The following is a 13615-nucleotide window of genomic DNA, read 5'->3' on the forward strand; positions in this document are numbered from 1 at the left end:
GAGGTTTGGAGTGGTGTGCAGTACTCACTATGTCGTCTTACTGAAACAACTATGATATTTTGATGTATAGTGACATCAGCCTGCCGAAAAGTCTGTGGCGTGAAACCTTGTGCTCACAAGAAAGTTTATTCATAAACGCGGTGTATCTTTTTGGATCTGGAAAAAATTCAATAAAGGTGTTTCAAAGCAAACCTGCTAATTATGGAGTGCTATTCCATCACTTTCTAAATATTGTCAGAAATGTATCATTATACACATAAATAGTCAAAGTTGTAATGTCTCCTGATATTGATGCTCAGCAGGATGTCTGTATAGGGTTAGGGCCCCGTCACACATAACGACTCACCAGCGATCCCGACAACGATATCAACGTGTCAGGATCGCTGGTAAGTCGCTATGTGATCGCTGGTGAGCTGTCAAACAGACAGCTTCACCAGCGATCAGCACAGCGACGCTGAGTGCACGGCGTCACTGTGTTCGTTAGTTACCAGCGCGCTGATGCAGGGAGCTGGTAACTAACGTACACATCGGGTATCCAAGGGACGTGCGTCACTTAGATACCCGATGTGTACGTTAGTTACCAGCTCCCTGCATCAGCGCGCTGGTAGCTAACATACACATCGGGTTTCTAAGGGACGCACGTCCCTTGGATACCCGATGTGAATGTTAGTTACCAGCTGATCGCTGGTCTCCCGCCTGTCGCACGCAGCGATGCGTGCTGGCCAGCGGCAGACCAGCGACCAAAGAAAAGTCCTGGCCTTTCCTACAACGATCAGCGTTACCGGCAGGGGGGCCGGTCGCTGATCGCTGTCACACACAGCGATCTCGCTGGTGAGATCGCTGTTGTGTCACAAAACTTGTGACTCAGCAGCGATCTCGCTAGTGAGATCGCTGTGTGTGACGGGGCCCTTAGGCTTGTTCACAGATGCTTCCAGTCAATTTCTTAGCTCTCCTGTGTGTAAGTGGTTACCTTTCTGTATATAGAAGGATAGCGTGCACTCAAGTCTTAGTAATGAGGTGCAGGTGTAATGGACCAATAGGTCCTATTACCAATAATAATATAAATTCACCGCACACTCAGAGGAATATAATGCCAACAAGTGTTCATTTTATTATATACAAAACATGTGGGAGCCAAAAAAGAATATAGAGCACTAGATGGAAGCGATATACATATAACGACGTTTCGGCTCAGCCCGAGCCTTTATCAGTTTATCGCTGCAAATAAAGAAAGATACATCAAAACATATGCAGAGAAAAAAATGCAGAAAAAACAAAAGAGAGAATATACAACACCATATAAACAACATATTATCCAAATATAATACAGTGATAAAAACACATACAGTATATATACATACAATTTATACTGCTTTCATGGAGAACATGGATGTACGGAACAAGAGAAAAGGCCCAGTAAACCAGTACCATAATAAGTAGAATAAGGGGAAAGAAAAGGATTACCTGAATCCGGTTTCAGATCTTTGAATAAATAGGAAAAGAACGCCCAAGAGAATAGCCCAAGAAAAACGGCTGAAAGGAATTTGTCAACATCATGGTTAGTAAAATAGATAAAGTTGTAATCGTAGTTATTCTGGTTTTCTAATATGGTTGTCTGTGTGTGGTATTCAGTGCATCAGCATTGTGGGGAAAAAATACCATCCTTGTAATGAGAAGCCTTATGCTAACCTACTGATCATAATAATAGAAGAGATTAAGCATGTGGTAATGCCATCAGATAGGGCAGTAAGAGTGCTTGCCCACAGAGTGTTAAAATAGTGTAGTTAATAGGGAAATAAATATACACACAGAGTATAGCTAAATCAGTGCTAGCATCGCACTGAAGTGTATTATGTGCGTTGTGCAGGATGTGCACAGAATGACCCTTATAAAACAACGCTCTTATAAGAATGCAGGATGTCACACATTATGTGTGTTGCGCATGATATGCACAATGTCATCTGGTAGATTGCTATGCAACAGCGCTCTTATGTGAATGTCACTAGAGAGGAGGGGGCCTGTGTCGGTTACCTGTAGCTGTAGTGCTGTAGAGCGGCGCTCCCGCGCCTGGCTGCAATGGCGTCATGCTATACCCCTCGGTATGTGGCTGTATTTATATAGGAGCCCGGGTGGCCGCATCCGGCCGGAAGTGAAACCCCTGAACCGGAAGTGACGTCGCGCTGTCTTAGATGACATTGTGCATATCATGCGCAACACACATAAGGTGTGACATCCTGCATTCTTATAAGAGCATTGTTTTATAAGGGTCATTCTGTGCACATCCTGCACAACGCACATAATACACTTCAGTGCGATGCTAGCACTGATTTAGCTATACTCTGTGTATATTTATTTCCCTATTAACTACACTATTTTAACACTCTGTGGGCAAGCACTCTTACTGCCCTATCTGATGGCATTACCACATGCTTAATCTCTTCTATTATTATGATCAGTAGGTTAGCATAAGGCTTCTCATTACAAGGATGGTATTTTTTCCCCACAATGCCGATGCACTGAATACCACACACAGACAACCATATTAGAAAACCAGAATAACTACGATTACAACTTTATCTATTTTACTAACCATGATGTTGACAAATTCCTTTCAGCCGTTTTTCTTGGGCTATTCTCTTGGGAGTTCTCTTCCTATTTATTCAAAGATCTGAAACCGGATTCAGGTAATCCTTTTCTTTCCCCTTATTCTACTTATTATGGTACTAGTTTACTGGGCCTTTTCTCTTGTTCCGTACATCCATGTTCTCCATGAAAGCAGTATAAATTGTATGTATATATATGTGTTTTTATCACTGTATTATATTTGGATAATATGTTGTTTATATGGTGTTGTATATTCTCTCTTTTGTTTTTTCTGCATTTTTTTCTCTGCATATGTTTTGATGTATCTTTCTTTATTTGCAGCGATAAACTGATAAAGGCTCGGGCTGAGCCGAAACGTCGTTATATGTACATCGCTTCCATCTAGTGCTCTATATTCTTTTTTGGCTCCCACATGTTTTGTATATAATAAAATGAACACTTGTTGGCATTATATTCCTCTGAGTGTGCGGTGAATTTATATTACCTTTCTGTATATGTCAGTGTTACTTCACACCTTGTAGCTTTTAAATAAAAATGACCATTTGTCTGACGGGGGAGAACTAAGCAAACATATCTTATTTTTTATTCTGGCGGTTAATTACTTGTGCTTGAAGTGACATCATTTAACAACTGTTACGGGATCAAGCCCATATGCCTCGTCATATGGACGAATAACTATTTTAATCACGTCTTTAGATACAGTAATTCAACCTCATTATCTGTGGTTAGCTGTAAAGTAATGTGGAAGCTAGGATAAAATGCTTTTCCTATGAATATTGTACCTTTTTTTTCTAGAAAATCATTTAAAACCTGAACTTTTTTGAATAAATAAAGGTACCAAATCCTGGTTTAATTACCATCTGCTTGATTTGCATAATAATGAGTGTTTACCTCCCGTCTTGTATTTTCACAAATAGTTTACTTACTACAGTAAGTAAACATTTTATTATTACTATTAGATTTTCTGTAAAGTCCACAGATGCTGGCAATTTTAACCATTGTCGGCTTGTTTCTCGTCTATCATTTGGTCTGATGATCTCTAGATGTGGAATATCATGTCTAAATCTGATAAGCCACTAATGACAGTCTGAACTGTAAAACAAACACTCCAATTAATCTAGATGCTGTGGCAGAGCCAGGCACTCTCGCTGCAGTTGCAGTATATGTTCCTAGAGTGAGCGTTCTATTTTTCCCTGTTAGCTTTCCTGGAATTCTGATGTTGGAATCCTTTTAAGACCAGCAACCTCAGTGAACATCAGCAGAATGAACATATGGTTCTCTGCTTGCAGGAAGCAAAGCAGGTTTCTACAGCAAGCAGGTGTTGCTGTGGACGTTTGAACTTGCCCCCAGATCACCAGTTGACTGCCATGACGCCCCCCTAACAGGTGGCCAGAGGCACTTGGCTGACCATGTGATGTTATCGAGGGAGCTAATAGGAATGGCTGACGGCTGCAGGCAGGAGAAGAGGAGCTCTTCTCTATCTCTTTGATGAGGATATTGCCCAAACTCACATCTCATTAGTGTTTCCTAAGGTCCTCTTGGAAGAGAACAACAGTTTAATTAAGAGCTCCCGTAAAACACGTTCCCTCACACTTTTCCCCCTGCAGCGTTTTAGCACATCAGAGTCCATCACAGTTGCCCCAGGCTGAGTCAAGCAGATATGCATCTGGCATTCCATTTGTGCAAGCTGTCAATACATACGCAGGGCCTCACACCAGTTTCCTCTTGCCTTGTCTACAGATATAACTTCATGTCAAGGGATCAGCTTTTTAATATTTACATAAGCCTGAAAACTTTGATGTGGTCTTAAGACATGCACGACTCAAGGGTGGCCGCAAAGCTCTTAGAACTGTATTACACATCTCAAACACACACAACATAGGTAAAAATTAATGTAAAGTATATTCAGCTCCAAACAACTTTTTTTTCAGCTAATAGAAAATGCAGGTTTATTTTCATTCATGGCAAGAAACATGCTGAATTTGTAAATGACACACCGGTTAGTAAACAGAACAGAGTGAACAGGAGTAAAAGAGATCAGGTTATCCAACATACAGGTGTGTGAAAAAGATTTAGCCCCCTTCCTAATTTCCTAGTCTTTTGTATGTTTGTTTAAGATCATCAAACACATGTGTAATTATTAGGCAAAGACAACACAAGTGAACACAAATTGCAGTTTTTAAATGAAGGTCTTTATTATTAAGGTAAAATGAAATCCAACCCTGCAAGAGGCATGTGTGAAAAAGTGAATGCACCCCCCATAAACCATTAATGAACTGTGGTTTACCACATTTTTGGGAAACTGAGCGAAAATTCCCTAGCCACATGCAGGCCTGATTACTGCCACAAATCAAAAATAAGGGGAAGAACAGGAAGTTATATGCCATAAAATTGCACAAGTTTATTGATACAAATTCTTAAAAAATACAGAGATAAAATACGATCAAATGGGGACAACAAATGCAAAAAAAGCCACAAAAGAAGACATGGAGCCAAAGTAATACACTGTTCATGTAATATTATCCTATGAAATTCAGTTACCACACGGCCTTAAAAATGGATAAATAGATATATAAATGCATACAAGGAGCAGAACAATAGCTCCCAAAAAACAAAATATAGTGCGTGCTTAGGCTAAGAGAGTTAAATATTTAAGGAAATGTCATCAATTACATGTATCTCATTCCAAGTATAAAAACAATAATCCTAGTATACAAAAGACCGGATGGTATTAGTGGTATATATAAATGCTATGCATACAGTAGTCTCCTACAGAGAGTGGATGCAGGTAAATGTGGAAAAAACAATTAGGAGCTGGAAGAAAGAGATATGGAAGTTAGCAGTATATTGGCACTGTACCTTTAAGTGGCCGCGGCACCCCGACGCGCGTTTTACGTTAAGTTTTTCCAAGGGGGTATGCGTCTGATTACTGCCACACCTGTTCTCAATCAAGAATCACTTAAATAGGACCTACCTGACAAAGTGAAGTAGGCCAAAAGACCCTCAAAAGCTAGAAATCATGCCAGGATCCAAAGAAATTCTGGAACAAATGAGAAACAAAGCAATTGAGAGCTATCAGTCTGGAAAAGATAATAAAACCATTTCTAAAGCTTTAGAACTCCAGCAAACCACAGCGAGAGCCATTATCCACAAATGGTGAAAATATGGAACAGTGGTGATTCTTCACAGGAGTGGCCAGCCGACCAAAATTTCCCTAACAGCGCAGCGATGACTCATCCAAGGGTCACAAAAAAACCCACAACAATATAACTTAGTAGAAAAAGACAGCAGGATGGCACTCACCGTTCTCTTGAATTGATTCACTTTATTTCATATTGGCAAAGCATAGGCATCGGCACGGGAGAGATGTAAAAAGACGGACAACAGCCGTTGAAGTGCATTGTGCACGAAACGGCTGTTGTCCGTCTTTTTACATCTCTCCCGTGCCGATGCCTATGCTTTGTCAATATGAAATAAAGTGAATCATTTCAAGAGAACGGTGAGTGCCATCCTGCTGTCTTTTTCTACTATGATATTTCATGTTTTTTTCATATGGATAGAGCACGCGTTCAGTAAGGGTTATAGGTGTCACACTCATAGCGGTTACAAGCAGCCTTGCCGGTATTTCTTATTCAGGGACAGTGCCGGATGTTTCTTTTTTTCCTTGGATTGATATCAATATAACTGCAGTCCTTACTTGCCTCAGTTAAGGTCAGAGTTCATGACTTCCCATAAGGAAGAGACTGGGCAAAAATGGCCTGCGTGGCAGAGTTCCAAGACTAAAACCACTTCTGAGCAATAAGGACATAAAGACTCGTGTCAGTTTCGCCAGAAAACATCTTGATGATCCCCCAAGACTTTTGGGAGAATACTCTGTGGACTAAAGAGACAAAATCCCACTACATCTGGCGTAGAAGTATCACAGAATTTCAGAAAAGGAACATCATACCGACAGTAAAATATAGTGAAGGCAGTGTGATGGTCTTTGGCTTTTTTTCTGCTTCAGGACCTGGAAGACATGCTGTTGGAAATGGAACTATAAATTTTGCTGTCTGAAGGAGATTGTCCAGCCATCTGTTCGTGATCTCAAGCTGAAGCGCACTTGTTATGCAGCAGGACAATGATCCAAAACACACCAGCAAGACCACCTCTAAGTGGCTTTAGAAAAACAAAATTAGGACTTTTGAGTGACCTAGTCAAACTCCTGACCTTAATCCAATTGAGATGCTGTAGCAGGACCTTAGAAAGGTGGTTCATGCTCAGAAACCCTCCAGTATGGTTGAATACAACAATTTTTCAAAGATGAGTGGGTCAAAATTCCTCCAGAGCGTTGTAAAAGACTCAGTGCCAGTTATCACAAATGCTTGATTGTAGTTGTTGCTGCTAAGGATGGCCCAACCAGTTATTAGGTTTAGGGGGCAATTGCTTTTTCACACAGCGCCCTGTCGGTTTGGATTTCTTTTTCCCTTAATAATAAAGACCTTCATTTAAAAACTGCAATTTGTGTTTACTTGTGTTATTTAAATTTGTTTGGTGATCTGAAACATTTAAGTGTGACTTAAGCTTTGTAATTATTTATTTATCCATATGTGAAACTAACTGATGACACAGTGATGGTAAAAGCTGACGCACTGACTAAACTCTGATCCACAACCTTGATGACATGTGGACAGTTTTTACTATATATGTAAAACCACTTATGTCTGAATGGGGCTCTACCATGTAGTCAACCATCATTTGCTGCAGGAGCATTATTATTATTTTTATTACACCCTACTGAATTTACAGATTGTTAATCCTTGTGAATAAAGCTGCTTATCATTACCGGAATACAGTCTTTTGACTATCGCTTCATTCGTATGCTGCTGTTTTACAAACTTGTGTTGTATACTATGTGCTCCTTTAACAACACGTCATAGGCACCCAAAACTAATTTTATATTTGCTGTATGATTTGTCTTTTATGTAAGAATAGTCTGATTACTTTATTAAGCTGTCCTGTTGTATTTCTAATACGCTAGTGTATAGACCCAATGAAAGTATGTATGTAAACTACGAACCTATTGATTGATTACCGAGTATATATATAGCACCAACATATTTAGCAGAAATGTGCAAACATTGTAGTCACTCACTTACCGACTCAGCTTTCACAAAACATGATGTAAGGCTCTATTGATACAGCGTTTGAGGTATCAGTTTGATGTCTACGTCAAGAAAGGCTAGGTATTTCACATCAGATATACCAAACGCTCACAACAAACACTGTGTTGATAGAATCTTACATATCTTTACCTCTGGTATGATAATCTTATTTGAATATTCTAAGTATTATAAATATTCAGGAGTGCCAGGCAGTCTGACCATTTTTACAATAGAGTGTCATGTGAAAACGTCATTAAGCCCCATTCATTTTTTGTAACGTCACATACAGCGTTTACAGGCCAGTCAACCAGAAACAAGCAGTGGAAAATGGAGGAAGTGGAGGCTTCTGACTGTTGCTGGCTTAAGATGAAAATCGAAGGTGAGAACTTGAAGAGTTAAGTTTATTTTAAAGACCAAGGTTCATCTATTTAACTCCTTAATGACAACCTTAATGTAATATATTTAGTCTGTTGTGGCCACGAGTAAGGACTGATCCAGTCCCAAACCTGTTGGCTGGACTATACATTCGGGCTCCATATGTGAATTTAAATAAGATTTGAATACAGTTTAATGTTTTATGATGAGCTACCTAAATGATGGATTATCGGTTTCTCCTTTGCTGACGCCCAGTTTTGGAGCTGCAGTGCACTGGAGGGACTCTAAAGTCAAGAGTGGCGAGCTGACAAGACTTGTTTGATTTACTCAGGACAACTAAAAAAAGAAGTAATAAGAAGTTGAAACTTCGTTCTGTCCTGCTAGGTTTTTTTTACATGGCACTTAGCAAGTAATGCTTAATACACTGCTCAAAAAAATAAAGGGAATACTAAAATACCACATCCTAGATATCTCTGAATGAAATATTCCAGTTGCAAATTTGTATTCATTGCATAGTGGAATGTGTTAAGAACAATAAAACATAACAGTTATCAATGTAAATCAGAATGAATCTCCCATGGAGGTCTGGATTTGGAATGATACTCAAAATCAAAGTGGAAAATCAAATTACAGGCTGATCCAGCTTCAGTGGAAATGCCTCATGACAAGGAAAAGATGCTCAGTAGTGTGTGTGGCCTCTCCACGTGCCTGTATGACCTCCCTACAACACCTGAGCATGCTCCTGATGAGGCGGTGGATGGTCTCCTGAGGAATTTCCTACAAGACCTGGACTAAAGCATCCGCCAACTCCTGGACAGTCTGTGGTGCAACGTGATGTTGGTGGATGGAGCGAGACATGATGTCCCAGATATGCTCAATCGGATTCAGATCTGGGAAACGGCCAGGCCAGTCCATAGCTTCAATGCCTTCATCTTGCAGGAACCGCTGACACACTCCAGCCACATGAGGTCTGGCATTGTCCTGCATTAGGAGGAACCCAGGGCCAACGGCACCAGCACATGGTCTCACTAGGGGTCTGAGGATCTCATCTCAGTACCTAATGGCAGTCAGGTTACATCTGGCGAGCACATGAAGGGCTGTGCGGCCCTCCAAAGAAATGCCACCCCACACCATTACTGACCCACTGCCAAACCGGTCATGCTGAAGGATGTTGCAGGCAGCAAATCACTCTCCATGGTGTCTCCAGACTCTGTCACGTCTGTCACATGTGCTCAGTGTGAACCTGCTTTCATCAGTGAAGAGCACAGGGCGCCAGTGGCGAATTTGCCAATCCTGGTGTTTTGTGGCAAATGCCACGCATCCTGCACGGTGTTGGGCTGTGAGCACAATCCCCATCTGTGGACATCGGGCACTCAGACCATCCTCATGGAATCGGTTTCTAACCGTTTCTGCAGACACATGCGCATTTGTGGCCTGCTGGAAGTCATTTTGCAGGGGTCTGGCAGTGCTCCTCCTGTTCCTCCTTGCACAAAGGCTGAGGTAGCGGTCCTGCTGCTGGGTTATTGCCCTCCTTCAGCCCCCTCCATTGTGTCCTGGTGTACTGGCATGTCTCCTGGTAGCTCCTCCGGCCTCTGGACACTACGTTGACAGACAGAGCAAACCTTCTTGCCACAGCTTGCATTGATGTGCCATCCTAGATGAGCTGCACTACCTGAGCCACTTGTGTAGGTTGTAGAGTCCGTCTCATGCTACCACGAGTGTGAAAGCACAACCAACATTCAAAAGTGACCAAAACATCAGCCAGAAAGCATTGGTACTGAGATGTGGTCTGTGGTCCCCACCTGCAGAACCACTCCTTTATTGAGGGTGCCTTGATAATTGCCAATAATTTCCATCTGTTACCTATTTCATTTGAACAACACTATGTGAAATTGATTGTCAATCAGTGTTGCTTCCTAAGTGGACAGTTTGATTTCACATAAGTTTGATTTACTTGGAGTTATATTCTGTTGTTTAAGTGTTCTCTTTATTTTTTGAGCAATGTATATTGCAATGTGGAAGTGCTGCATCCTATATACATATGAGATCCTGATAAAACTGCAATATTGCAAGACCCACAACAGTTTTTTCAGTGAGAATAGATGCGTTTATTAAGAGGATGTAGATATACTCATTTTTAAGCCAATTCTTTCTTCTGACCTTAATAATATTGCTATACACATCACATAGGTATAAGGCATTTGAAACTTTTTTCTTCCTTTTTTGCGTGTTATTATGTTAAAGTAGATCCGTCACTATAATATGTTACTCTATTTAATAGCAGTCATTAATGTCCATTGGGCTTTTAGATGAAACACACAAAAACTATAGCATCCAAATATCATAACAATATTTTGCCCATAACAGTTGCCATAAGATCCATTTTCATTGTTCTAAAAATGGGATAATAAAAATTAAAGTATACTATTCTTCTAAAATGGAAATACACAATAAAAAAAATAAAAAATGTCCAAATTCTTAACCTTTTACCTGTTAAACTTGCATGTACTAAAATTCACTAAACAGTCAAGTTTTTTTTGGTCGTTAAGGGGTTAAAAATAATTTGTAAACAATGTGATGCTGGATGCAGTGAAATACAAGTCAGAGCAAGGGTTCAATTACAGCACTGTGCACAGTTACATTATGGCTGCCTCTCATTACTGCAGCAAACCACTTTTCTGAAGGACCTCATAAATTAATGATGGGGTCTGTCAGATCTCTTTTGTGATTGTGTGTTAGCAATAATTCTTGTGATCAATGGGACGTGTTTTGGGACCACCAGTTATCAAACATTTATCACCTATCCTCATAAGAATGTGGTGGAGAAAAGGGATATCACTCACTAGGTTTTAGCTACCCTATCTAATAGCCGCATTATTTAGGGCAGAGACCCTTATTCCAGCATTGTGTCACTTACTGGGTTGCCTGTTGCAGATTTGATTAAAATCACAAGTTTTCTTTGCTGCAGATCCACCAGTTCTCTAAATGCTGAGCTCTATATAACCCACCCACATTACTGATTGGCAGTTCCATATACACTGTGCATAGACAGAAATCAGCCAATCAGTGGTGGGGGCGCAGTTTGGCAAAAGCTCAAGAATATGGAGGACTACATGACAGCAGGTTTACTAGTCCTATATTGATAATCTTTCCTGCTAATAAAACAGGCATTTTATAAAAATTGCAGCAAGCAGTCCAGTAAGTGATGCATCTCTGGAATCAGGGTCTCTGTCTCTACATTATGCTTCACTCAGATGAGGTGTCAAAAGCCTGGTGACAGATTCCCTCTAATAGAGTACACAATTCTAATTGGTATGCCCCTCTCTCCTGATTTTCAGAGTATTGTGTAGGTGGGTCGGTCGGTAGAACCAAGTAACTTATCTAATGCTGTGATGACAGATTTGCTGTAAATATAACATTACTTAATCTAGCGGACACACTTTCATTAGAGCTTAGCAACAGACCTAATCAAGTTGCGTATCCACAGTACTATGAAATTTGTGTCCCCAGTTGTGGTTGCCTCCCAAGTGTCTGTTAGTACATGTCACCAACTAAATGTAATGGTGCAGAAACCTACGGTGAAATACTTGGATGTGTTGTCGAACTCCAGCTTCAGGACCCTCTCATTCCAGAAGAAATCATAAAAACACAGAGTGGAAGGATTGTCCTGTGGGTTCTGTGTAGGTAGAGGCAGACTTAAAAACCTGGTGCGTGATTACGTATTAGAACTTGGTCATCCACAAGTTGTTACATTTGTCTCCTTCTTTAAGGATGAAACGTATCCTTGTATATTTTCTGTCTTTTGTGAAGGTCTGCAAGCAGCAGAATGGAGCAATTGTGCCTTGTAAACGTATTCAGTTCCTGCTAGCCTTGTGACTAACCAAGGCAGGCACAATATGGTATTCAGCAGCAATGTATATAGGCCATTAGTACACTTACCCATTTCTGCAGACAATAGTGACTGGATGTTTTCACATAGTAGACAACTCACCAAGAGAAGTTTGACAGCTCTTACGGCAAATATTTGTTTAAACTTTCACTGTTTGCCGCATTGGCTTTTAAGCAGTTCACTGTTGGCTAAAGGATGTTTTCTGTAACTACTCCTATATTAAAACAGACACTCGTTCCTATGTAAGCTCAGATACCGCTATTGCATGGTGCTGATTGTCTTTGTCAAACCTCTATTCTAAATCTAGTGTGGTCAGAAAAAAAGAGACCATTACAGTCGATCATGCGCACTACAGCTCCATTCATTGTTAATGTTACCGCCAAATGTGGCTGAGTGCTGCACTTTGCTGGTCTTCAAGACTCATAAGAATGAATGCAGCGCCAGTGCACATAATCAACCTCCACTTCATTCACATAGGGCTCCAATTCTTGGGATCGATGGGAGTCTCAGTGGTTGGACCTTGAGCGAGCGTGAAGTTATTGGGAACGATAACTGTCAGGATTGGGAAGGGTAACGGTCAAATTTGAGAATACCCGTTAAGTGATTAATGACAGAAAGCATAATACCACCTGGAATCCTATAGTCACAGTGCAGAATATGCCTGGACAAATTCAGGCGTATACACCAAAGTTGTGCTCAAATATGATGTTGAGAGATTTCTAGATGGGCATTGTGGCACTCTGACCTCAAACCTCACATCAAATTGCACAATTTTTCTCAGATTTTCCAGTATTATGAAGCAAATATCAGATGAGTCTGTTCATGTTTTATGGAAGCACTGTACACTTCCAATGATTTGAATATCCATAAGGTGCACTTACAGAGAGTTCTCATTTATATCTGAGACTTTTCTGAGCAAGGTGCCAGCTGATGAGAACCAACTATTTTGATAGGCAGTTGGCAGAATTCAGGACCTGATGGGAATTCAGACAGTGCTAAATACAAAGACTTCATTATGTATGGGCTCCTTACTGCTACACTCCTTGCATGAGGGCTTTGTATGTTTAAGTGCCTTGGAGTAATTGTGACTCTGAGCCACTCTGCATATCATTATGTGACTTCTATGTTTGCACTATCTCTTCTTTTCTGTACATGTGAATGTCTGTCACACTTTGTATAGAATATGTGCTTATTTTATATTGGTACTTTCACTTGCTTCTTATGTTCTGTGAATGCTTTAATCACATCATTCTATTTTCTATAGTAAGAAAACATACTTTGATTAAAGTTTAATAAAAAGTACCATATTGTTGTTAAGGAAGAGTTCTTTTCTGAAAATAATACATGATACTGCAAAATATGTAGTGCAAATCAGAGTATCATAGAACTAATGGATACATGAATTACGCCAATGATATGCCTGTCTGGTATGAAAGGAATGTGATTTTGGTTTAATAGGCTGAAGACAAGCAAACTGTTATTGAAGTCCTCGTCTCGAGGCCAGTCATTTGTTCTTGTTCGTCTGCCTGTCACATTGAAGTCTGATAACTAAACTAAGAAAGGCAAATAGCCCTGACTAGTAGTAAATGTACATAGAATTGGT

The 13615-nt window shown here is 40.3% G+C and overlaps 1 protein-coding gene across 5 annotated transcripts in view; it reads left to right on the forward strand.

Annotated features, from left to right (window-relative positions):
• The window catches only part of NFIB (nuclear factor I B), a 314972-nt gene that overhangs the window by 214305 nt on the left and 87052 nt on the right, over window positions 1–13615 (forward strand). For 4 of the 5 annotated variants that reach the window (XM_073572167.1, XM_073572171.1, XM_073572166.1 and 1 more), the window contains exon 7: window positions 8038–8127. The exons of the other annotated variant lie outside the window; for it this stretch is intronic. In XM_073572167.1, coding sequence (XP_073428268.1) covers window positions 8038–8127 — 90 coding nt within the window. The remainder of the gene's footprint in view (window positions 1–8037; window positions 8128–13615) is intronic. 5 annotated transcript variants of the gene reach the window in all.

Source organism: Dendrobates tinctorius, unplaced genomic scaffold (assembly GCF_039654945.1).
Source record: "Dendrobates tinctorius isolate UK_male_01 unplaced genomic scaffold, ASM3965494v1 ptg000031l, whole genome shotgun sequence".
Taxonomy (NCBI): Eukaryota; Metazoa; Chordata; class Amphibia; order Anura; family Dendrobatidae; genus Dendrobates; species Dendrobates tinctorius.